This window comes from Cucurbita pepo, chromosome LG20, assembly GCF_002806865.2.
Source record: "Cucurbita pepo subsp. pepo cultivar mu-cu-16 chromosome LG20, ASM280686v2, whole genome shotgun sequence".
Classification (NCBI taxonomy): domain Eukaryota; kingdom Viridiplantae; phylum Streptophyta; class Magnoliopsida; order Cucurbitales; family Cucurbitaceae; genus Cucurbita; species Cucurbita pepo.
The window spans coordinates 3,544,094-3,570,214 of record NC_036657.1 but is presented as its reverse complement, the minus strand read 5'-3'; the positions used below and the strand labels follow the sequence as shown (position 1 = coordinate 3,570,214).

General features: G+C 35.2%; 4 protein-coding genes across 4 annotated transcripts; all 4 read right to left on the bottom strand.

Moving 5' to 3' along the window:
• Positions 1–298: 298 nt before the first annotated feature.
• LOC111782646 (gamma-soluble NSF attachment protein) lies at positions 299–4,997 on the bottom strand. The gene is made up of 9 exons (XM_023663428.1): positions 4,745–4,997; positions 4,365–4,432; positions 4,140–4,224; positions 3,881–4,039; positions 2,931–3,068; positions 2,744–2,822; positions 2,349–2,428; positions 1,333–1,462; positions 299–677 (listed from the first exon to the last, which is right to left on the bottom strand). Exons 1-9 carry the CDS (start codon positions 4,789–4,791, stop codon positions 573–575), a joined length of 891 nt encoding a protein of 296 aa, XP_023519196.1. The 5' UTR covers positions 4,792–4,997; the 3' UTR covers positions 299–572.
• A 1,038-nt stretch (positions 4,998–6,035) lies between these two features.
• LOC111782540 (UDP-arabinose 4-epimerase 1) lies at positions 6,036–10,223 on the bottom strand. The gene is made up of 11 exons (XM_023663305.1): positions 9,976–10,223; positions 8,370–8,513; positions 8,104–8,228; positions 7,875–7,988; positions 7,687–7,794; positions 7,523–7,614; positions 7,295–7,436; positions 7,108–7,202; positions 6,863–6,992; positions 6,616–6,760; positions 6,036–6,525 (listed from the first exon to the last, which is right to left on the bottom strand). The coding sequence occupies exons 2-11, from the start codon at positions 8,428–8,430 to the stop codon at positions 6,284–6,286; spliced, it is 1,254 nt and encodes a 417-aa protein (XP_023519073.1). The 5' UTR covers positions 8,431–8,513; positions 9,976–10,223; the 3' UTR covers positions 6,036–6,283.
• A 3,203-nt stretch (positions 10,224–13,426) lies between these two features.
• LOC111783047 (pentatricopeptide repeat-containing protein At1g30610, chloroplastic) lies at positions 13,427–21,727 on the bottom strand. The gene is made up of 9 exons (XM_023663924.1): positions 20,087–21,727; positions 18,934–19,125; positions 18,286–18,367; positions 17,973–18,164; positions 17,016–17,129; positions 15,885–15,975; positions 15,658–15,815; positions 14,286–14,717; positions 13,427–13,927 (listed from the first exon to the last, which is right to left on the bottom strand). Exons 1-9 carry the CDS (start codon positions 21,154–21,156, stop codon positions 13,526–13,528), a joined length of 2,733 nt encoding a protein of 910 aa, XP_023519692.1. The 5' UTR covers positions 21,157–21,727; the 3' UTR covers positions 13,427–13,525.
• A 2,358-nt stretch (positions 21,728–24,085) lies between these two features.
• Positions 24,086–25,025, bottom strand: LOC111783089 (protein G1-like6). Its single transcript, XM_023663970.1, has one exon. It carries the CDS (start codon positions 24,957–24,959, stop codon positions 24,414–24,416), a length of 546 nt encoding a protein of 181 aa, XP_023519738.1. The 5' UTR covers positions 24,960–25,025; the 3' UTR covers positions 24,086–24,413.
• Between the last annotated feature and the right edge of the window lie 1,096 nt (positions 25,026–26,121).

The window sequence follows — 26,121 nt, the reverse complement described above, 5'->3', positions numbered from 1 at the left end:
GACAGTTTTCAAGTACAAATAAGGACCTTAGTTACTCTGGATCCTAAAAAATGAAAGCAACTTCAACGAATTAAGGAATGGAATTACCCTGTCTGTTGGAGCCGATACCCTCTAATCGAGCTCGTTATCAGCAATAGGCCAAAAGCGTTTCCGATGAACATCCACGTGCAGAATATAACTTCTCATTCCCCCTGCAATTAAAGCAGAAAAGAAAGCTTAAGCCTTCGAATGTTCATGAACATTGAAGTGTCGAATCGCTTGCTCGCTAAATTATGCCACATTCATTTCGGGTCTTGTCTTTCGATGTTTTGATCCTTCTTCTCGTAAAACTAATAAGAAGAACAAGAACATTCATATTTATCTCAAGGTACAGATAGGAAAATCAAAACTAAATTTTGCCATGCTCCTCCATGTTTTTATATAATGTACACGAGTCTCAAAGGCGAAGGTGCTAACAGAGATTGGCAAACACAAATTTCTTCGAAAGCAATTACACTCAATACTTGCAAGATGAAACCATTATGTTTTAAAACAAAGTTCTGAAAATATATAGGAGTTCATGATTCCAAAGATCATGTGAGGTCATTTTCATCCAGTGGTTCTTCGTGCTCGTCTGTTGCATCAGCCTTCAGTGCACTCACATCACCTGTAGGCAGTTTTCTAGCAAGCCTGATAATCTGCAGCAATTTCATTTCGACCAAAGTAGGTCGATAAATCAGTCCATGACACAAAAATAGAAATGAAGCAAAATTTAATGATACAAGCTACACTGACCAAATCTAACATTTCTTTACATAATATCAAAGTGACGTCAGTTAAGAAAATATTTGAAGAAGCCATGAATTGAAATGTGCTGGGGGCATTTAGATTGCTATGAATAAAAATAATTTCAGAGGAACCATGAAACCTTTAAGTTTCTATAACTTGATGCAGAAGTCCATCTGTCATACAAAATCAATTTTGGGCCAAAATTTTGGGAAATCTCTCATTGTTGCATTTTGAATTGCATGTTACGGTAAGTGATGATGTCTTCTCGCTTGTTTTGAAACCCCAAAATAAAACCAGAACCATATGAAAAGAAATGCTGGGACGGTTGTTTCTTCCATGTCCTTGTTTACTATGTTTCAACACTACGTCTCAACACTACGTTTCCATTTCTTTCTCGTTCGCACCATGGAGTTTCAAAGTAAACTAACATTTTCTTTGCATTTGTATCTCTTCCTTTTGAAAATGGGGAATTTTTCCCATGGGAAATAAAAGATGATCTGGTTGTAATTAACAAATAACATTCACAATCAACTTTTTACATCAATTGAAATGTAAAAACATTACCACATGATCAAGATGAGAAATAGTGCTTGATTGAGCCACACGCTTGATTTCCTCAACATCGCCTTCCATATAAGCAGCTATTAGCTTATTAGCAGCACGGTATTGGTCAGTTCTCAAAAAAGCATCAACTCTGCATAGAGAAAATAACCGAATTTCAGCCGAAAAGTACTTCTTTAGGATGTCGTGTGCTATAAAATGTTAAAATGGAACAACTTTCTCATTCAAAATAACATAAATTTTCACTAAAGATTAAAAAGTTATCCATCACCAGTTCTACCATGGAGAAGGAAAGCCTATTTAATCTCTCGGCAGCTTAAATACTCCTACCATTTGTCTAATTGAAAAGAAAGATCAATTCAAAAATAACACCTGACCCGTCTATAGAAGGGAGAAGAGAGCAACCAGATGGCCATCAGAGAGTTATCTTCACTAGCTTGTTCCTTAGACTAGGAGAAGGTGAATATGGCTACTCTTCTGCTTTTATATAATTAATGTTAATCTAAGGTAGGAAAAAAATGCACATATGTACGTCAGATTTATACGACTAAATCTCATCAGATGTGCATCTAATTTACAGAGTAAAGAGGAAGGCATATATGTGCGTCTGATTTAAGCAAAGTAAAGACAACCCTCTTAGCCTTCTTTCTTTTTACTGTGCCCAACACTACATAGTTTGTCCTTTACTAAGTACAAATAACAGATATTTATCATTTTCTGGACTTGATTGATGTTGGTTGGGCAAAATATATCTTCTTGTACACATATAAAACAATATAATGGAGATAATAACCAATGCAGACAGTTCTTAATTTCAAAGATCACATTCTGAACTCAAAGACATAATTAAACAACGTATAGAACAGATGCTGAGGATCCTATTAAAAGTGGATCATAATCTGGTATATAATTGAGTACCTACCCAAGGCTAACTGGAGAATGACCAACCTGGACTTTGTATGAAAATCTGGGAAGCAGATGAAAAGATAATCATGGTATAGTCCAGAATTTATACTCACTGTGAACAGTCATTGTAGCACTTCTCAGCTTGTTTGAAGTCATGGGCGTAGAGGTAAACAATGATGGCACTAAGATATGCCTGGAATTAACAAATATATTATTTGCAATAAGTCTCATTTCTAGGTAGATATTGCAGCACAAGAATGCAGTTTAACTCTTTCAACTACTAATCACCAATCACTCTCTTTATATGAACTTTTCATTGACTAATAGAAAGAAACAAAAAGATATAATTAGCCTATAAATGCAACACCAGTAAATCTAAAAATCATCATTGTGATAGAAAGATAACAATTTTCTTCGAGGAAACTCAATTAACAGGCTTGTTCCAATGATAAGGAAAATTTCATTGCAAATTAATATAATAAAAGTCAAAAAGTAGAATAACTCCTACCTTGCCCTGGCTATGAGTGGCATTGCACTTATCGGCTGCCAAACCCCATCGCAACAGCAATTCTGCAGCCTCAGAATATCTACATGGAAAAGGAAGCTCATATATAACCTTACTACTAATTTTTGCGAAACAATTCAATACTTTAAGGCTTTTGATTATGGTAGTTTCAAAATAATCCAAAACTTACTTCTCTAGTTTTACAAAAACACTTGTAGCATCACGATATAAATCAAAGGCCATTTGTTCTCTGCCATCCTCTTCCAGAAGTGTACAGGCATCAGTGTATAATGTGATAGCTTCATCTGGCTTGCCATCTTCCAAAGCACTGTAAGAAGATATACAATTAAAATGTTCAAGGGCATCTATGGTAAGATATACTTGTATCAACTTGTATCAACTTGTATGTTTGTAAAACATAAAAGCAGTGACATATTCCTTTAAGATACATTTATGGTTCATCCATCCCAGTGAAGGGAGAATACAGTAGTCCATTGAGGAGCTCATTTAGTATTATTGTCTTTGACCTGTGACTGCTCAAGCATAAATGAGCAAATAAAAGGCAAATGCAACTGTGCATGCAGAAGGACAGTAGCCATACATGATAGACTTATGGAGTACAAACTACTGGAGCCAACAGCAAGGCAAAGTAGGTCAAAGCTATTGTGTGATTTTAAAATATGAATGGAAAACTTATTGTGCAATTGGGTGATGAAAAACTACCGCTAGAGAAATTACAGCAGCAAAGAAATGTAAACAACCAAGATTCCTTCCCTTGAGAATTAAGATTTACTACTAATTTTTGTGAAACTTTTGTGAAAGAGATGCCTCTGGTGTTCCAAAGGAGAACAAATTTGAGTTTTGTTCAATTATCGTTGACATAGAAAACTTATTTAGAATTTTCATATGCTTTATATCCCTTGAATAGAGGAGCTTCATTATTTTCTGGATTGTTTATGCATTAATTAGTTCTGATAATGTTGTTGACTGCACAAAGCTAACTGATAGCTTTTTTTAGTTAAGAAACAAACAATTTAAATGCGAATAATGAATACAAAAGAAGAAGAATTAGAAATCTAGCCTCGAGCAATTTGGATGAAAGACGAAAATTATGTGATGTTGCATAAAACATAAACTTACTGAGCACCCTTTGATAGAGCATCAGATGCAGGCTGCGATCTCCCACACAAAATATACAACTCAGATGCCCTTCTATAGAAGTCAGCAACTTCAGTCAAGTTACCCAGTTCCTTTGCAAGAGCACCAGCAGATTCCATATGCTTAGCAGCGTCCCAGGGTCTAATAGCGGTGAAGGACTTAAAGGGTGAAAACACAGGTAAAGAAACAAATCAATGCAGGCCAAAGAACGGCCATCTACCAGTTCTAGAAATAAGGATACGAGGAGAGCATCTCTTGCCCTTTTGAAGCTTTTTCAAACGCAATCTTTGCGTTCTCACGGTTATTTCGGACCCTGTACGCATTGGCTACAGCAAAGAGACATGTTCTTATTTTTATTTCTCCGGGGAGGAAAGATTATCAGCAAGTAATTCAAATATCTGCAATTTTCACGTTCTTGAATGCAATTAGAGAGCTTAACTAACTATGTGAATAGAACACAACATACCAGCCTGCTCATAGAGGACAGTGGCAGTTTTCCAATCAGCATTCCATCTTGTCATACTGAGTTTTGTTCTACAGATTCCACAGGAAATAAATAAAATGAATACAAATCAAAGAAAATTTTAACGCTAGTACAAACATGAATTCTGACTATAGAACTTCCCAGTCCATCCGATCCACCCTCTTCATGCTCGGTCCCAATGTGGATTCTCATGGACTTATTAATTATATTTTTCATATTCCTTTCCATTTCTGACAGACACTTCAAACTATCACTTCCAGAATCCATAACCAGAACTCAGAAGCAAAACGAACTTCAAAGAAATCAGACGAGAAAGTGAAGAAAACGGTGCAGAGAGCGATGATCAAAAGAAGAAAACTAACAATTTATCGGCTTTGATCATTAGCTTGTCGGCATCGGAGCTAGACATGATTCTCGATCCTGTTCTGCAATGGATTCTCCTCTTCCTTGATCGTTCGGAATTTCGCTCGACGCCTGATCGAGCTGTACTTCCAACTCCCCTTTACGGCACCAAATCGAATCGACAGGTAAGTATCCCCCCTCTATCGATCTGTTCTACAACTGAACAAACAAACCAATAAATTTGCAATATCTTTATCCCAAACCTTTCTAAAACTAAGAATTTAATCTAGATATATATATATATATATATATATATATATATATATATATAAATTTTTTACTTGTTCAAATTTTTTTAAAATTAAATATGAAAAAGAATCACAAAGATTTTCCATTAAAAATTTTAATTTAATAATGTAATATTATTATTATTTTTTATTTTACGATGAATTAGGGTTTGGTTTTCTCTCCAAACCGACCAACCTGTGCTACTGATGGATCGGGGTTCAACTCATACATTTATTGATATTAATCGAACAGTGAAATTTGTTTCCTTTTTTTTTTTTATCGTAATCGAATGAAAAAGAGCATTCATAGCATTACTCGATAACCCTCGATTGCTACCATCTTCCTATTGATTATCAATCCATGGCTTCCAAATGTTATCACCTTCAAACTTGGCAAGTTCTTTTGGTATTGTCATCACATAATTTTCCCTCATTTCTCTACCACTCTCTATAAGGAAATAGCCATAATGTCTTTGGCTTGCCTCCGAGTATTAACAAACGATTAGGGTTTAGGGTTTAGGGTTTAGGAACTGAAATAATAGGCGGAGATGAAAATACCAAGGCTTGAAAAATCCTTCCAACAAGCGGCTGGAGCTATGAGAGACAAGGAGCAAAGCTGTAGATAAGATCGATTGCACGTGTTTATAGATCGAAGGAGATTCAAGCTGGAGAAATGATGGAATTTACCAACAGTGTCTCTAATGCTCCAGCCTCACATCGTCGGGTCAAAAATGGTAGGTTCCAAGAAGATGTCATTGGGTGGTGTATCACTATAGCCCACCAAAGAATTCAACCTCAACTCTCCTGAACCTCGTAAACTATCATTTTGTTTCGCTCCCATGATAAACCTCGTAAACTACCAACAGTGTCTCTAATGCTCCAGCCTCTCTTCCATGCATACATTTGTACGTGATATTAAAGTTGCACATTGAAGGAAACAAACAATCAACCTTTGAAACGATAACTGATACATTTCTATGAAACTATCCTCGATCGACATGGTTCAAAAGGGATTCGAAGACAATGATCCGAGAAGGCGGTACCCCGGGCTACCCCTATGATGCATTCATTATTAATATAACCAATGATATCCAATACATAATAACAAATGGAATGGCTATCTATACCAACAAACAATATTGTAAAATAGAGCCTACAAAAATGTAAAGTAATGGTATCTTCTCCTACTTGTAAGTCAGTAGAACCACAAATGAACCTCCCACTGTCACTCTTTGTCTGCTACTAGCTGCCATCATCTGATATCAATGTGCTTCAAGAAGACATAACCAAAGAGTTTCCATAGCCATTGACATGTGATTTTTGCCACCTCCAAGCCACCTCTAAACTCTCTTGAAGATCCGTGTGTTGCGCCGTCCAGTTCAGTTCGTTCTTGATCTTAGTTGGGTTGCTAAATACTTCGGCATAGTCGCCCGGTCGACGAGGGAGATAGTCGACTTTGATGTCTACCCCAGTTGCCTTCTTGCACGCCTCGACGAACTCCTTCACCGATCGGCCTAATCAAAGACATCCAAAAGTTATGTCTAAAGGTTGCTTGCTTCATCAATGAGACGGAAAAGAAAATGCATGCTTGCTACACATCCTACCTTTCCCCGTTCCGACATTGTAGATTCCGACTTTTCCAGGGGTTGCCTTCTCCAACGCTTTAACGTGAGCATCCACGAGATCGGTGACGTCGATATAATCACGTATGCAAGTCCCATCATGTGTTTTGTAGTCTGTTCCTTTGACCTGAAAACATTAGTTATCTACTTAGTTCATCTTGCTGAACTACGTATTTCTCGCCGGGGGCGTTTTGTTTTCGTTTTCTTAACGCCTCGATATATGAATTACCTTAAGCCCAGAAACAATGCCACGAGCAGCGTCGAAACAAGCACCAGAAATGCGTCCGTGCTCACGAAGCTCGGGTCTAGGAGCTTCCCCTAGTCTACCCTCTGGATCAGAACCAATCACATTGAAGTATCTAGACAATTTTCAACACATTCAAGAACCAGATTGCTTGTTCAGATGAATCATTCAACAAAAACTCAAAAAAGGTTATGAACATAAACTGTATTGCTAGCAGCAAGTTCCACAACCTTAAGATCATGACTGCCATCTTTGAATCTTTTGAAAAGTCAAGGATGATATCTTCTGCCATCTTCTTGGCTTTTCCATAAGGATTAATCGGGGCCTGCCACGAAACGGATCGAATATTCATCAACAAACTCGAGTATGCATCGATGAGTATACAAACACACAAACTGATACACATCATGTGAAAACCTGGGGGGTTTCTTCAGTGATGGGCATTGTTTCTGGCTCTCCATAAGTAGCACAAGTACTAGAATATATCAATGTCTTCACACCATGTGCTGCCATTGATTCTAATACTGTCAATGTATTTGAAGTAATATTGTGATAATACCTACAACAAGAAAGATCACAACAATCAAGCTGTTTAATTCATTCATTCATGTTGGCTATCTATCAATCTGTTTATTTTATACTCACTTCAGCGGATCAAGGGTGCTTTCCCCGACATATGCAACCGCTGCAAAATGCATAACGGCATCGAAAGCGTTCTCCGAAAATATTTTATTAACCTGAACGTATCAGTTAAGGCAACATTTGTGTTCAAGGCAGCTACTAATTTAGTGTCACGTATAAAAGGATACAGATTTTGCATCTCCCAAGTCAGCATAGATGAACTGAAGCCTTCCATAGTCTGGAAACAATTCTTGCAACACCTTCACAGCACCTAGATTGCCTCGGGATAGGTTGTCCTGGCGTGAAGGAATTGTTTGTAAATGAAGGGTATAACATCAAAGACATGAAAACGACACGATCTCAGCAAGGGAAATACCACTATTGTTACACGGTACGAGTCTTTCAGTAGTCGAAGGGCAGCGTGCGAGCCGATATATCCTGCACCTCCTGTTACTAGAACATGAGTGACTCCTAGTTGTTGCGTTGCAAACTGGAAGGAAAAGATCATGCACAACTTTAGAAGTTGCATAATAGAACGGTTCTCGAATGAACTCGGTCAGTGACGATATACAGCCATAAAAATATCATTAGAGATCGAGAGCTACCGGAGTTGGGGTGCTAAAGTTTGGGGATTGCTTGAGCATAATAATACAAATTGCTGTAAGTAATGCAGCCAAAATGATCTTTCCTACAAAATTGTTCTTCGGTTTTGGATCTGGATAATACATACCTATAAGGAAAAGAAGGGAAATGCAAGAAAAACAAGTAAATAAGCTTGAAGATCTTAAGAAACTTAAGAGTTTGAAACATTCATGCAGTCAACCTGCAATAAACATAGATGTTTTGAACACGATACCGAAGAGAAACTCACCTCCAAACGACACAGATCTACTGAACCTCGATTGATTTCTCGACCTACCAAAACTGAGCATTGGGAAATCGCTCTATCTTTCGTGTTAATACAGAACAGCAACTCAATGAGTCCACTTTAAGGATGGAGCTGTAGTGTAATATCCTACACAATTTACCAAAACATTATCAGTTAATTATGTTAGTAAAACAGCCACAAATTTGAACGGTCAAGATATGACTTAGTAACGACACAAGCCCACTGTTAGCCGATATTGTCCTCTTTGGGCTTTCCCTTTCGGACTTCCCCTCAAGGCTTTTGAAACGCGTATGTTAGGGAGAGGTTTCCACACCCTTATAAAGGATGTTTCGTTCCCTCTCCAACTGATGTAGGATTTCACAATCCACCCCCATCCGGGGGCTAGCGTCCTAGCTGACACTCGTTCCCCTCTCCAATCGATGTGGGACCCCCAATCCCCCTTTCGGGGCCCAACGTCCTCGTTGGCACGTCGCTAGTAGATATTGTCCTCTTTAGGCTTTCCCTCAAGGCTTTTAAAATGCATCTGCAAGGGAGAGGTTTCCACACCCTTATAAAGGATGTTTCGTTCCCTCTCCAACTGATGTAGGATTTCACAATCCACCCCCATCCGGGGGCTAGCGTCCTAGCTGACACTCGTTCCCCTCTCCAATCGATGTGGGACCCTCAATCCACCCCCTTCAAAGCCTAGTGTCCTCACTGGCACATCGCCCGGTGTCTGGCTCTGATACCATTTGTAACAATCCAAGTCCACCCCTAGCAAATATTGTCTTCTTTAGGCTTTCCCTCAAGGCTTTTAAAACGTGTATGCTAGGAAGAAGTTTCCACACCCTTATAAAGAATACTTCGTTCCCCTCTCAAACCGACGTGGGATCTCACATGTCCACTTCCAAATCTCAAACTTATGAATGGGAAATGAAGCTAAGATACTATCAGGAGAAACCCCACAGGCAGAAATCAAAGTTTCAAACAAATTTAGGAATATTACAAACAGTAACCTCGTTTCTATTCAAACTACATAACAAGAACAAAAGAAACAAAAGAAAAAAGCATCACGTTTACTTCATAGATGCTGATAAGATTAGAAAGTAAAGTGCAAATTACAGTGATAAACCATGAATTATTGGAAACAAAGTACCAATCAGACCACAAATTTCAAACTACAGATCAATTCCCATTCAGGGCAAACATCATATAAGAACAGCAGAAGAAATTATTCTTCAAAAACAACAATCAACTCACCAGTCATTTTCACTTTCACCAAGAAAAACGAGTAAACAACAAAGAAATCAGTCCCTAAATAGAGATGCAGGGGATGATCAAAGGAACATAATCACACATAAAAACAAAATTAAACAAGTAACGCAATCAATTAAAAGGAAACGAAAACGTTCACGTCCAGCTAACTGAACAGCTTTGATCGCAAAGAAGTAACTGAAACGACGAAAAACATACAAAACCCCCATTTCGATTCCCAGTTCAGATTCAAGCGATTGAAAAGCAAATCATGAAGAACAAAATCGAACCCAGATTGCATCAATCGAAGCAAGACCCAGAAGAGGAAAATACGAAGAACAAAAGAGAACGTTACCAGGAATTAAATGGATGTCCCGGGGGCCTAATGAAATTGAAAGAACACAAATCCGAATGTGGGTATCTGAGAAAACGAGAGGAAGAGAAAGAAATGACGTGAAATGAGGTGGTGGGTTCGAAACGAAACGTTGGGTAATCGAATCAGAAAAGTAAATGAAAATAAATGAAAGAAGGGGAAAGGCGAAGAAGACAGAGAAGGCGAAGAAGTTCTGTTTGGAGCGGAAGACGCAGGGAGCTGTCTGTTTGTCCACATTGTATTGGCGCGTATACTCCACGACTCATTGGACTTTTTTATTGGGGAAATTCATTTCAATAATTTATATAAAATTATACTTAATTAATGCTTTATTCTATTATTAATTTTCTATTTCTTTTATTTTTTTGTATAAATTTTTTAAATAATTTGGTCGGAGAATAGTTTGACCTAGTTTGACCGTTCTTCCACATGTTTTTTTGGGTTAAAAGATTCAAATTTTCATACGAAACAATCTAAATATTCATCTTGTTGACTGAGTTCTCGTTCATCTAAAATGGAAAAACAAATATATTCAAATATTTCTATTTCTCATTCGATCTTGTTGAGTGAGTTCACGTTCGATCTCAATTCTATTTCTCATTCTTAACTCTATTGTTTCCTTGAGTAATAATATTTTCAAATATATTCACACTTTTGAGTGGTAGATATTGTGACAAATACTAATGTCAAACGATGCTAAAATAATAAGGAAAAGGTTGTACACGTGTTTTTTGCCCAACAAATATGGTGTTAATGAAGATTATAAAGCTTTGAGATGTTTGTGATGCCCGAGTAAAGGAGAGGAACATGAATGAACAATGATCACATCCAAGTGAGAGCGATCCTAAAGATACGAGANAATCATAGAAACTTTAGACTTAAGTGAGCTTAGTATTACAATCGCACTCTTGTGCCAGCAGGATAGCGATTGTGCGACACTTGTTCTAATCTAGTAAATAAGTAAGTTATATGAAAGTTATTGTCGTAAGATCGAGACCCAGGTCACATTTTATGAGAAATGTTTTAAAAAAACGTGAACGAGAAAATTAATTAAAAATAATTTGAAAGAAATCAATGTTATAAATAAAAAAATACCTATAGTTTTGATAACATATAATTCAGGTACGAAGAATCTAGTCGTCTCGTCTGGTGCTGAGTACTTCTAGGATTTGTATCTTTTAAAAAAAAAATTAAAAATAGCATTTAAAAAAGAAAAAACTTGAAAGGACTAATTTCATTGCTATAAATTTATTTATTTATTTATTTTTAATTTTTAAAAAGCATTTAACTTTTGGAAAGGGTAGTAAAAAAAGGGACAATAATAATAATGCAATGCTTTGATAGACGTAGTGCTGCTGTGTTACAGTGTACGAAACAGTCAACTAAAAAAGTGACACCTGGCAACTAAATTACTGTCGCGGTTGTTGGTCTTCAATGCCCAATGCCCTTTTCTTCTGTGGGCCCTTTTTCTTTTCCTTTCTCTCTCTATCTTTTTATTCATTAATTTCGCATTTTCTGGATATTCAAATATCATAAATATGTCTACACATTCTAACCTCTTTTAAATTTATTTCTTTTTAATTTAATTATGAATATTCAATTTTTTACATTCAATTTTTTTCGGCTAAAACAAACCGTTAAAAATGATAAACATAAATGAGATTAAAAGTCCGTTATGAAAAACATAAATAAAATTAAAAGTCTAATCTTTATTAATATTCATAACGTTTAAATAACATGAAAAAAAAAAAAATATATACTATTAATCAATAAGATAAAATATATCAAATAATTTATTTTATTTCAAATAAACAATAGCTAACTGAAATAAAACATTATAAAAATCTAAATCAATACATTAGTATCTAATAAATATATTTTATTTTCACAAAATAAATAATAGATAATTGCTAATTGAAATTAGATCATTAAGGAATTAAATATAAAATTTCAATTTTATAAAAAAAAATTACATGTAATAAAAACATAAAAAAAAATAATATGGATTTTTACTATAAAAAAAACAATAAGGTAAATAAATAAGAGAGGTAAAAATGTTAAAATAATTAATGAAAAGACCGATAATTCGTTAATGAATGAAAAAAATGATTTAAGTGATAAATAATTAATAAAATTTGAGATCGCCCCGACACTTTTTTAAAGTTCAAGAACTAAATAAACTCAAGACTCAAAATTTAGAGACCGAACATGTAATTTAACCGATTGAATTTTATATCTAATTAGACTCTAAACTTTCAATAGCTAAAAATATTTAATCTATTAGGCACGATATTGAAAGTTTAACAACGTGCCATCTCAGTGTTCAATTGAATGTTTTCTTAATTAATAATAATAATAATAATAAGTCAAATGATGCCCACACATTTGCATCCATCATTGTCCAATAGTGATGAGAAGGGGCTAAACTTGAATAGTCCAACTCCAAAAATGGCTAAAAATGCATTAGTATGGTAGGTATATCAAAGGCATAACCGACCACGAACTTTTTCATACACACCGTATCCCCTAAAAACACGATTGCTGAAACTTAGAATATAAAAAATTTCATGATTCGCTACATATACTTCTTAAACTCAGCCTACAAAACCTATCTTTTCTGCTAAATACATATTAATATTTGCAAACCAATTCAAACGTAATTTAATGTATAAGACACCAATTACTATCCTAAAAGTCCATGGTTCAGTCTTCACCCGACAATTATTGAATTCAAAGTACGTACAAATCATGAACTAATTTGAGTAAATCCCATCTGGTTAAGGAATTATTTCTTCGACTAAAAGATCAGAGTTGCAAATTCTCACCCGTGCATGACCTAAGGAAAAATAAGGCTTTGATAGGGCCAAATTTATAGCTGCCCATCTCATTTCCATCAGTAAATTAAGAACCCACATGGAGCTATCAATGGGTATCACAACATTAAAAGCCTCACTCACAAGAAGCCTGGTGAGATCCTTCCCCCACGTGCATTCTATTTTGTTCCTTTTCTTTGAGTAAAGAGAGTCTTAAATTCTAGACATAAAAAGAAATATCTAAATCCACTACCTCTCAAATACTTAGAATAAGGTGAGCGTATGAGGTAAGAATCAAATGTGTGTATGTGTTTGCACGTTTTTCTTTCATTGATAAATCCATACTCGTCTAGAACTCTATATTCGTGGGTCATAATATATCGTATGCTCTTTTTAGGGTTTAGTTTTCATTTAGTGTCTATTTTAAAATGTTACACTTCTTCTCCCGAGTTTAGAGTTTAATTCTATTTAGTCTCTATGTTTCAAAATGATACATTTACTCCTGAGTCCTTTTCCTCTTCTTTTCCATCACCTCGCAACCAGATGATTAAAGTCTTTTCGACCAACATCACACTAAAGTTGATCGATCCTTTCGAAATTTCTATTCCTTAATCAAGAAGTTATAGGAATAATGATTTTCATTTTCTAGTTCCTTTATATAATACATAACCTAAGAACAAGGGAATGAACCAAAGAACATTATTTCCTCTCAAATTATGCTAAACATGCATGACAGCAGCAGATTGGAATTCATTTGTACAAACAACTTCTTCAAGTCTAGGGTCAGCTACACTAATTCTACTTCTGCAAAATTCTTTACCACTCAATAACAGATTCTGAAGCACTGGATTTGGTGAGTCATTTCTAGCAAGAAGCATACTAACCTTATGAATTAACTCAATAACACTATCCTTGGGAAACCTTTTCTCTTTCAGTAAATTTAGCCAAGCAGACTTAGAGAAATGATGTTCATCGCTACTATGGTGTTTAGAAATGCAAGAGAGAGCTTCAGAGTAGTCACCTCTAGCCAGCATGATGCAAAACCTTTCTTTGATGAGCGGTGGTGGCAGTGTCCGGTCAGCCTGAGCTAAGTGCTTCCATGTTGTTTCCAGTAGCTCATCCTGTTGCACAAAAGTCCTTGATTAATTGAGAGCAAACACGTAACAAATTAAAACGACCAACTTGCACTAGTTTACTCCCTTGGTAGTGCAGGAAATTACACAAAATTATCCACAGATCATAGAGAAATATAGTTTCAATTCTCAGTATAATCACTGGTTTAACGAACAGCAGCAGAACTCGACTTCCAGACACAAATGTGAAACCGATGTTATACATACGTCTTCAGTAGAAGCGGCCAACATACGACTTAATCAGCAGATATTTAAAAAATATCATCAATTATGAGCAACTTTCCTATAGCCATCTTATAAAGGAAGGAGAAACAAGGAAAACACGAGTTGTATTTAAACATTCCACCTTTCCACCCCTAGCAGCCTCCATTATCATCCGCAGATGACGTTTTGGGTTGAAGTGATACCCATAAAGAAGCATCTGGTTATAGAAATGGCTGAAATCATCCCATCTCTTTTCTGCAAAGGATGCATCTAGCATGGTGTTGAATGTGTAGATATCTGGTAATACTCGATCCCTATAGTCAGATACAGCGCTGATATTTCGTCCATTTTCTGACATATTCTGAAACAGCTCTTTAGCTTCGTCGAACATCCCATGGTCCAAGTAACCTTTCAACAGTATATTACAAGTAACAAGATTGGGGGAGCAAAAGGCCTTCATGTGGTTGAATATATAGACTGCACTTTGTAAGTTTTTTGAGTCCAAACAAGCTTGAATCAAACCGGTGTAAGTCACTACAAGAGGCTTATTAGCAACTTTACATATCTTCTCCATCTGTAAACATAGCAAGGTCATTGTAAGGTACCTAAGTTATACACGAACTATAATTCGTCTAACTATACTGCAATCAGGAAGTGTAGTCAAACAATTAGAGCTATAAAGAAGTAAAATTGACCTCCCCATGGAGAGGCCAAAAATATTAAGGTACCAGCAATTCACGAGAAGGAGAGGTCTGAAGGCAAAGCATTACAATTTGACAATACAGAGCAATCATAAAATTGTAGACAGCATTAAGGCAGGCTCTATTAGATAAACATGGGAGTTCCATCTCAAAACCAATTGGCAATTAGAGGCGTAATCCATGTGTCTTATAACGATTATGAGGCCTCGTCATCTTTTCGATGTAGGATCCTCAACATACTACCTCAAGATGGTGCCTCTTTGGGTTCACCATTCTTGGATCGGATCCTTTTTCCTTTTTTTTGGACCAAATACCCATTTAAGTTTTATGACTAATATTGAATTAAGTAACATGGGATTCCATCTCAAAACCAATTGGCAATGAGAGGTGTAACTCATGTATCTAACAAAAATTATGAAATCTTTTTATTTATTTATTTTTTTTGATTTGGGATCCTCAGCAGCCTCAAAGGTTTTGACATTTTTAAGATACGGTTATAAGCTAACCTCAATATTCCTTGAACAAAAAGAGGGGATTGATAAACATAAAACCGAATCCTTACATCGTTTAGCTCACCATTGAGTCAAGTCAACTAATTTCCTTAGATAATAGACCGCTTCTCCATTCTTAGGAGATGAGAGCTCAAACGCCAAGGAAATCATTTTGAACCAACTCATGGGAATAATCAATAAGAATATTATACAAAAAAATCCACATAAGGAAAAACCAAAAGAAACCTTTTTGAAAAATGGAAGAGAAAAAATAATTATAAAAAAAAGGCGGAAAGCAACAACAAATGTTACTACGAAATACCTGCATCAGGGCTTCTTTGCACCTACCAGCACTGCAAAGACAACGAGCAAAGTCGTAATAAAGAGCTGCAGACCCAACTATTCCTCGTTTTTCCATGGTCTGAATGGCCAGCACAGCCTCATCTGTTTTACCTTCTTTCCAAAGTGTATTGACAAGAACTGGAATTTTGACAAGCTAAAGCATTCAGCAAATATATAACTGGAAACAAATAAGCACACTGCGGCTACCTTTATATGTTAAAGCATTAGGAATTGAAGATTTCTGCACTTTTCTGAAGAACTCATGAACTAAGTTGTACTTGCCACATTGAAGCATCACCTATCATTCATTGGAAAATGTTTCATTTAGTAAATGGAATATTTCAACTATAGGCTTACTTGCATGTTAAATGGAAATTCAGAACAATCAAATAAACTAAGTTTAGCCACTAAAATGTGTTAAGATACTACAACAAGAAGCAGAATACAGACGGAAGTGCCGAGCAAAATTACACCAGGAAATACTAAAATATCACCAAGAATATATCAATTTTCAAAGTTAAAAGTTTGGAAGTAAACAACACAAAATACATATAAGCCATCAAAAGCAAGTCATGAGATGTAAAATCATACGATAGTGTAGTGGCCTAGTTTCATCAAATGCTTCCAAATCCTTCAAGTCGTGGTAGCATGACTTTCAAATTTTAATAGTGGAAGTACAGGCCGATCAAATTATTTGTCTTTAACTAATTTGAAAATCTAGGGGCAGTTTAAGACGACTTAATCCTTTTGTTTTATCAAGAAAAAAAAAACACTTGTGAAAATAATAAGGTAACTGGTTTTAGAAATGGGTTAATTTAATTCATTCTTAACGGTGCATAAACTAAAAACTTTTTCAAAAATCATGAACTTGTGAACTTAAGTACACATCGAACTCAACCTTCAACCAAATAGCTTCTTAATATCCAAATGAAGGATAGACGCAACTAATCCTTCAAAAGTTGCTTCTGATAAGTGAAGGCATAATCTAATCATAAATGCATCCTTGGCCAAGTCCAAGGGTGCACTTACTTCACAGTAACCTTTTACAAACAGGACAAATCCTCTTTCAAAAGCTAGAACCCAACCCAATATGTCCACTCTGTGTCCATGCAATACCCTAAACCATTTAACTTCTACTGATCAAAAGGTAAGAACAAAATTTTAATGCTAACATCTGACTGGATTCAAAGCAACTTAATGAGTGAAAATTCCTTATTGGGTGCGCAAAATCAAGCATTTTTCATTCACAGCATCTCAAGCATTAGAAAAATCATTATAAATTTTGAAGTAGACTTGCAAAGCACATGAACAATAGAAAGAAACTAAAGAATCAACCACCTCCATGACCAATCCATATGTTGTCGTAGAAGGCTGTAGACCTTGTTCCTTTAGTTCCTGCAAGACCCAAAATGCCCCTTCCCAATTTTTTCGCTTAACACAAGCATTTAGAACCTGAAAGCAAGAAATAAAAAGACAACTATAAATGAAGAACTCGAAAGAAACACATGCAAGTTATATTTCCACAGAATTTACGATTCCTTTTGTTTTTTATTAGCATTTCATAGCACTTATGAATATACTTCTAAAAGAAATACATATATTGCACCAAATTGGGAGGGAGGGGGGTGCAATGGAGAATATTACCTTAATGACAAAGTAAATTAAAATACTATGAAATAGATGGAAAGGGAAATAGCAAGAATATTTTGGGTGGAAAATGAAAACATAAAGAAAATCAACAATTCTTTGAAGATTTAACTCTGTATTTTCATACTAACAACATAAAATGTTGAAGTTTCCTACCAAAAGAGAAAACCTCTGAATGCTCATAAAACTGATTGCAACTACTGAGATTTTTCTCCTTTTTTGACGGTCAAAAATTGGTGTTCTTAAGTCTATATTTCTCTTTTTTTAGTTGCCCATTTTTGTTGTAGAGGCTAGTTTTTTCCAATGGCCGCTTCTTATATTTCTTCCATTTATCTTAACAAAAGTGGTGCTTTTATACAAAAGGGAAAAAAAAGAATGAAAAAGGAAGTCAATCCCAACCATGTATACAAATCTATATCTTTACTCAATAATAGAACCATGATAAGTAAATATCCTCTAGATTCTTATCAAAATTGAATTTCCTTATCTAAAAGTAAATATGTCATGAGCAAAACAACTGGTCATGCTAGGAAAATATTCATAACAAGATTATATTGCCCTAAAACATTTTTTACACCAAATCGCTCAATATTTTACATACCAAATATTACCTGTAAAGGTAAAATAATCTTATCAATTATGACTCACCGCATTATAGATAACTATATCAGGTTGCAGCCGTGGGTCCCACTTTTCAAGTGCCCCTGTTTTAAACTTCTTCTTTGGAGGAGACCGCATGCTATCAATCACATCAAAGAGTTCCCTCATGTATCCTGCTTGTCCAAGAGTGACAGCAATACTATGGTATGCTACTAAGTCAGGATATGAGGAAAAGTGTTCCTGAAGGGAAATGGAGATAAACCAACCAGGGTTAGTCTAATTCTATCAATTTCCACGTCTATTTACACTAACATGCACAGACCAAGAGTGCAAATCCTAATGAAGGTAGTTATCTGCCAACCTGCATTGCATGGAATACATTGAGTGCCTCCACAGGTCTCCTCGCTTTTCCAAGTACATCAAGGGCAGTGGTGTATATAAATCTGTGGAAGTTGGAGAACATACATGGTGACAGGGCAATGCAAGAAAGAATATCTTTTCCATTTTAAGACTCTAATTATATTTTTTTTTAGGGGTACAGGACTACTTACTCTTTAGGAAAGGTTAGGATGAAGACTTTTTGTTGGATCACTGATCAACCAAAAATTATTTAAAATGAAATGTTTTTTAAGATACATATATGTATGTATATATATGTATATATAATGCGAAAAAATTCATGACGGGAACCCAATCCCGTAAAAATTAATGACATATTTTACTGGAATGGGGATTGAAATTGGAAGCTTCCCATCCCACCCTGCCCTGTGGGCATCTCTGACCAGGAGTTGGAGCTTTGTTTTCCTAGACTCAGAGCACCCATGCCCGCCCCAAACACTCCCTCTCACTTGTGGTCTTGAAAATTAATGGAAGGCCCAACAAGTAGAAATCTAAGTTACAGTTCTAGACAGAGGAAAGGCATTGTAGGCCATTGTTATTCTTTTGAAGTATCATGGCAAGAACTTTCACTACATAAATCAAGCAGTAAAGGTGAGAAATAGGGAAACACCTCAGCTTATGTGACTTGAACCGTTCACGCATTTGAAGCCATTCGATGACTTGAAGCACTCGTTTCCAATTTCCTAGCTTACCCAACACTTGAATAACCCTTAATATTGAATGATCTGAATATCTAATCTTTGCACTCCTCATCATTTGAGCAAACATCCACTCAGGCATATCAATGTCTGCACCATTTAATCTGTTAAAAAAAAATCAATTCAAATGAATTAATATGAAAAGTCTAATGAAGCATTAAGTCTTTGTTATTATCATTGAAAAGTAAATGTGATTACAATTGATATAATCCACAAAATTCAAGTAATTGATATTTTATTCGTATTCATGGAATCCCCTCGTAGTACAGTCGAGTGCGAATTAGTAATTAATTTCAAATCATAAAAAATGTTGGAGATGATTTTGAGAGAGGTCTGCATATAATGAATAGCTCAAGAGCCAGCAGTGAATGTGTGAGAGAAAAGAAAAATATAAACAATAGTTTAGTAACAGTTCATGATCATCATTTGAACGCATTAACATATATTATCTCAATGGAATTGAGTTATAACCAAATGCAAGTTCTACGAGAATACTCCATTATATTATTGAAACAAGGATGGAAAAAGGGGAGGAGAAGGAATAAAAGGAGAAATTTTCATTTTTACCTCTCCTATATTTAGCTTAGTAGACTTCTAAGTTTTTAGATTGAACACAAGAATCCATAATTGAATAAGAGGTGAAGTTATAATCTTCAAACTAAATTAGATTATTGCCTATAAATTACCTGAAATTCAGGCAGCACAACACAAAAAATTCCACAGAAATACTTAAAGTCAACCCTGAAATAAAGCACCTGAACTTAACAATAAAATATCCTGACCAAACTATAAAATACAACCAGAGAAACCAGACAAAAACAACCTCGTCCATTGAGATTTAACTAATTGAGAGCATTAATTTCACAGACTATTCAAGTTCAAAGTTTAATTGGATTGAACTGAAAGTTTAATATTACAATTCGCTTATAAGTCAAGTACGAGGACAAATAATAGATACCAAAAAAACGAAGCAAGCATATCAAATAAGGTATTAGTTGTGGTCTCAAACTTGTATCAAGTTAATTTTAAACTTTCAGCAAGAGAAGTGAGCAAGGGACAGCAAACCTCTTAGAAAGCATCTGGATTCTCTCTTCCATTTCCATCTTTGAAACTCTTGGTTTGTCCATTATGTCTTCTGCATCACAACTGTTGAAGGCAGCATGTTCGACCTCTAAGCTACTCTCTTCTGTAAATTCATGAAACTGCTTACCACTTTTGGATAACCCTCTGTAGGACTGCTCAGTTTTCTTTCTACCAACCTTGTCACCGGGAATATAGTTTCCTTCGAGCTGAACACCATACTTCCCAACCTTCAGAACATCCTTAGTTCGTTTAGTGTCATCATCAGCCCAAATCTTTTCCGATATTTTCATGGAACTTCCATAACGTACTCCGTGGCTTTCACTTTTCACATCCAATGTATTAGCCTTAAAATGAAGTCGTTTATCATGGTTCGACCTAGTTACTTTTGGCTCAATGTAATTCGACCAGTTTCCATTCCTTTTCTCTACATGTTGTTTATCATTTACCTGTGAGTCAAAAGGTGTCACCTTACCTTTAAGCTCATCCTTTGATCTTGTAACCCCTTTCCTTTTGCTATCAAATTTATTTCCCGACAAATCTATTTTACGTGTAATTCTCTCTGAATTATCAAACAAATCCTCCTGATCAACACATATAACCTTTTTCTTTACGTCCATATTTCCTTGAACATCAGTCACTATGTTAGAAATGGAAGTGCTTTCAGCGCTCTTTGCACTCGCATTTTCCTTCATCTTATTAGGATCGTCCGACTGCCTCTTATACCTTCTAGATCTAACGGACTCCATAACCCTCACATATTCATCGAAAGATGGCTTAAACTGAAAATCGTTTTCGAGGAGATTCCCACTTGCCAATCGAATATCAGATTCTCCCTTTGATGAAGCCTTAATTGCTCCACATTTATGTCCCCTGTGCCTTAAAACTCTGCTCTTCGCACTGCCAGAATTTAAGCCACTTCCAGATACCGAACTAGTAAAAAACGAAAACCCTAATAAATAATGGGAATTCTGGGTACAATGCAGTGCCGGAAATCCATTTCCTTCACAACAAGGGATGCACAAATTTGCATTCGCCATTATTACTCCCACCATTTTGGAACTACTCCTAGTTCATGAATAATACCAATACACTCCAATCGAACTCTCAGGCACCAAGTAGAAACACGGAGTAAACATCAAAACGCAAAGGTAAAAGCAAGAAAAAAACTAACTGCTCTTTGTACGACAGCAATTGGAGTATTTTCCAGAATGACGGTGGAACAATCTCTCCCTGAATCTTGCAATATGATTACATCATTATTCCCGGCTGTTCCTGTTCTATCTGCGGCTCAAAGGGCATTTTATCATATTGCAACGACCTAATTCTCCGTGGAAAACTTAGATAATACTTAACCTCTGCAATTCCGTTCTATAATTATATAGAAGCGTTCCCACCTTGTCCGGCAATCGTTCACACCTTGTCCGGCAATCGTTCACACCTTGTCCGGCAATCGTTTACACCTTGTCCGGCAATCGTTCACACCTTGTCCGGCAGTCGTCTACACCTCGTCCGGCAATTGTCTAAACCTTCTCCGGATATCGGCGCCGGCGGAGCTCGACGGAGAGACGAACGCTAGTTCCTTCTATGGAATAGCAATTCGGATAAATATTCAATGTTTATCCTTTTTTTTTTTCTTTTTTTTGTTAAATTATGAATTATTTAAAAGAGTTTAATAAATATAAATTTTTAGTTTTAGTTTTAAAATTTATTATTCACACTCTCTTATTTAAAAAAAAAACTAAATTAAAATTTTAAGATTTTCTCTTAATTTTTGAAATTCAATAAACAATTCAAATCATTCTTGAAAATTATAACAAAAAAAAATTGAAAATGATAGTAAAAAAAAAATTGGGAGAAATTCAAACTTGGATTAAATGAGTAAAATTAAAAAAGTTGGGTCATGGGCTTGGTTATTATAGATTGGACCCGTCCGACCGAGATCCAAATAGTACGCTAAGTTCAATCCAAACATTGATTTAATGAGTCTAACTTAAAAGTTGGGTCAGGTGCTTAACTATTGTACGTTGGGTCAGCTCGACGCAGACCCAAACAGTGACTTAAGCTCGTAGGGAGACTAGACTACGACTGAGTTTGGACCTTCACTTTAATGTCGGGCATTATCTAAACCGTACTCTAATATTTCAATTTTAATCCAATAAGTCTCAAAATTATTTTTGAATCATCCGTTATGTTAGCTTTATTCGTGAAAGTTTGCAAAGATCCTAAAAGAATCTCTAGCTTTGCAAATTGGCGCTTATCAAATACTATGTATGTCATGCTATGCCTTGCCATGTAAAGATATGCGACGGGTTATGTGATGACTATCATGTATACATGATGCATATACACTATGTCATGGATGAAAGGAGAAAATGAATAATGTTAATGCTATGCTATGAATGTAAATCATGGGGACCTCATGCATGTATATATGGCATGTGCATCAGGATACTTCCCTGTTATATTATCTTAGTACGAACGCATGTCTTCGATATTTATGTTCATCATAATATCATACAAGTCTTTTCTTTTCTGTGGCGTTCGGCGACGAGTTAACGTGTCCAATCAAGCCAGGGCCAGGGGTATGTATACACATATCCAACCAAGTCCAGTCACTAACCAAATCAACTCGAAAATTCAGGTTAGTCTAAAAGATTTTCTTAACCCAACCTAAAAAAACTATCATTCAATCACGGGTTTCAAAATTAACCCAAAAGCCCAAAAACCTCTAAATTCTGGACATAAGAATAAAATATATCTTCCATCAATATCCGTAAATAAATAAATAAATAAATAAATAAATAAACGTCTAATATCAAAAGAGTATGAACGCATTATCTCTCACTCCAACGTTACCATATCGCTTTATCAAATCAACAAATAAAATAGAGCGTTCTTAATATATTACGTGTATTTTTAACTAAACTTTTGCTTATACATAATAAATTATCAATATTTTTAATCAAAATCATAATCATAATTACCTAAAAAAGGAAAAAAAAAAGGGCAACAAGACAAAAATATGATCCAAAACCACCTATTTCCACAAATAATATTGACATTTAAAAATTAAAAAAAAAACAAAAAAAAACAAAGTTAGGTCATTTTTTAAAATAAAAGGTCAATAAAAGTCAGCTCTTTTCCCCACCATTTATTTGAAAAAAAAAAAAAAAAAAAGGGAAATTTTGGAGGTAAATAACGTGGAAATATCTATAATATGGCCTACAACTTTAATTTATGTGGCTATAAAATTACATTTGAAATAAATTCAACCCTATAATTAATATTAATTTTAATTATTATTATTATTATTATTTTGTCAAATTCTTGTGTACTATAAGGTACTTGCATAAGTTAACAAAGAGGAGAGAGAAGAAAAAAAGATATTCTTAATTAAAAAATTATATTTTTGATGACTTGTTCTTGGTCTTAATTAATTTAATTATTATTATTATTATTATTATTTTTGCATTACTTGGAAAACAAGGTTATTCCTATAATATCCGTTTTAAAAAATTAATTAATCTAGTGATTATGTTCTTATCTTATTAAAAAAATTTACAAAATTAAAAGTCAAAACTAAATTCTATTGGACTCGTTCATTATTTTAATTATATCTTTCGATTTAAATATTAAAATATTTTTTTATCGAACTTTAAATTATTAATAAATAAAAATTAAATAACAAGTGGATGAAATTTAAAAGAACTTAAATGAATTAATTAAGAACCTACGTCAATTAATTTAATATAAGTCGAACTCTTAATCTGAATAATTAAGATTGATTTAGGGTAATCCCGAGCATAATTTTATCGATAAGATATGATTATAGCTAATGATTCTAGGTCGTGAAAATTAAAAAAAAAAAACAATTCTAGGAAACTTCTTATTTATCAAATGGGGGTTTTTTTTTTTTTTTTTTTTTTTTTATGCCAAACTTTAATTCACATCATGACCTAAAATTTCAATATCTTAAACAAATTAGAACAAAACCCATTTCATATAATTGAATCAATTTGCTAAATAATACAAACAAGATGTGAAGAACCCAATCTAATATTTTGCTTTAGATTCTTACATAAAAGGAAGAAAAAATAAATTATGTTGTTGGGTTCTTTAATTTGTACAACGAATCCAGAGGAGTAAGCGTTTTCAGTCAAATTTTCCTTGAAATTCTTAGCTATGGAGGAAAATCAAACCAGTCCGGTAAGATTTGGGATCGGAATCCGCCATAGCCGCCGAGCTCGGCGGCGGTGTAAGAAAAGAAAGTGGGTGTTTCAGTTAACGCTATTTTTACTGTTTTTTGTTCTTACCGATCAATTCCTCGGGATCTGTTTTGGGAGTCCTTAATGTCGTCGAGGTAAATTTTGACATCGACGGCGTTAAAGGGGTTGGTGACTGGGTTGCCGCCGTTTTCCTCGAAGGCGACGCGGAGGCGGCTGATGAGACCGGCGACGCTGTTCCACGGTTGTTGGGTGGGGCAATCGCAGTAGGGATCGACCGGGTAGCGGTGGCCGAAATTAGGGCAGGTGTCGGTGTGTACTTTGGTGTCGCCGAATTCGTCTAAATAGCAGAGGAATTCGACAATATCCGCTCCGGTGCAGGTGGAGAGGCTCAATGTCGGGCACCGACTTCTCAGATACTGCCGGAATTTACTCCAGTCTAGCCGTTTCCGGCACTCATACCGGCTGGCCAATGGCGGCTGTCGGACCGATACAGAGGGCGACGGGTAGTATTGACTGTAGAAAGAGCCGGAGGAGGATCGGTTGGAGGTAGTGGAGGAAGAGGAGGAAGAGGAGGAGCTCCGTCGGGCTAGGGCGGCGGCGGCGGCGGCGGCTGCTACGGCGGCTGACATGGCGGAAACAGAGAGGGAAGAAATAGAGAGAAAATGGGAAAAGAAAACAGAGAATGATGAACGGAGGAAGCGAAATGGAAGAGAATATATAAAGGGGATTTCTTTTTGATGGGGGTGGAAGACAGAGGGCAAAAGTGTAAAAAGATAAATAAAATAATAATAAAAATAAATAAATAAATAAATAAAGAGTGTGGGGACCAATTGAGGAGACAAAAGGTGGGACCACAGCATTGACAGCCACGTCATGCCATTGTGGACCATTTTCAAATTTCAAGTATCTTTCACGTCATATGATATACTTCTGGCTATGGATAATTAACATTTCTTTTACGCATTCCAACTTTATAAATAATAAATTCATAAATTACTATAAAAAAAATTAAATAAATAATTTCAAGAAATTTTAAAAAATTATTTTAATACGTGTCGGTATTTTATGTATACGGATACTCCCTTGGTACTCGGTCTTCTTTTCTTTTACGAAAATCTCGATTATGACTTTGAAGTCGACCTCGAGAAATTCATACAAACTTGGAATCCAACAACACGATAAGGCGTATAAATCCATAAAAATCTATTTAAAAAAATATGGACTAAATTAAAATTTTGTTAAATAATTAAGAACGTTAATTTTTTTTTAATTGTTCAATAAATAGAAATATTAATTTTCTTGCTTTTTTTATTTTAGGGTTTAATTATTTAATATTAAAATTAGTGGGTAAATGTAATTTCCTTTATTACCCTCCTGAAGTATGTGAATTTTAGCTTAAGGAATACCATCTATTAAATGAGTTGATACCCATTTTGGGAAATTAAAGTTATTAGATTGGCGTAATATTCTGGGAAATTGTCTAAATGGTTAGACAAAATTATTTTAATGGTTAAAATTTTAACATTTAAATTTATGTTTAAAATAAATTATTTTTTAAAAAGATATTTAATAAATTATTAAAAATGACTAATAAATCTTTAAACGTGTGAAATCTCACGTCGGTTGGGGTGTGAAAACTTTACCCCAGCCGTTTTAAAACTTTGAGAGGAAAACTAGAAGGGAAGCTCAAAAAGAACAATATCGGCTAGTGGTGAGTTTGAGTTATTACAAATAATATCAAAGCTGGATAGCGAGTTGTGTGCTAATGAGGACACTAACCCTTAAGGAGGG

Bases quoted from the DNA above. Each gene is read 5' to 3' on its own strand.
- LOC111783047 (XM_023663924.1), bottom strand. From the start codon at position 21,156: ATGGTGGGAGTAATAATGGCGAATGCAAATTTGTGCATCCCTTGTTGT. The intron at 19,126-20,086 runs GTTTGCTGTCCC...TTTTTTTAACAG, and splicing joins ATCCAGATGCTTTCTAAGAG to ATTAAATGGTGCAGACATTG. The intron at 17,130-17,972 runs GTGAGTCATAAT...TCTTGCTTTCAG, and splicing joins ATATAGTTATCTATAATGCG to GTTCTAAATGCTTGTGTTAA.
- LOC111783089 (XM_023663970.1), bottom strand. From the start codon at position 24,959: ATGTCAGCCGCCGTAGCAGCCGCCGCCGCCGCCGCCGCCCTAGCCCGA.
- LOC111782540 (XM_023663305.1), bottom strand. From the start codon at position 8,430: ATGCTCAGTTTTGGTAGGTCGAGAAATCAATCGAGGTTCAGTAGATCT. The intron at 7,795-7,874 runs GTATTTCCCTTG...CCTTCACGCCAG, and splicing joins CGTACCGTGTAACAATAGTG to GACAACCTATCCCGAGGCAA. The intron at 6,993-7,107 runs GTTGTGGAACTT...AAAATTGTCTAG, and splicing joins ATGGCAGTCATGATCTTAAG to ATACTTCAATGTGATTGGTT.
- LOC111782646 (XM_023663428.1), bottom strand. From the start codon at position 4,791: ATGTCTAGCTCCGATGCCGACAAGCTAATGATCAAAGCCGATAAATT. The intron at 3,069-3,880 runs GTAAGTTTATGT...ATCTTCTTACAG, and splicing joins GCTCTATCAAAGGGTGCTCA to TGCTTTGGAAGATGGCAAGC. The intron at 678-1,332 runs GTAATGTTTTTA...AAATTGCTGCAG, and splicing joins TTTCTCATCTTGATCATGTG to ATTATCAGGCTTGCTAGAAA.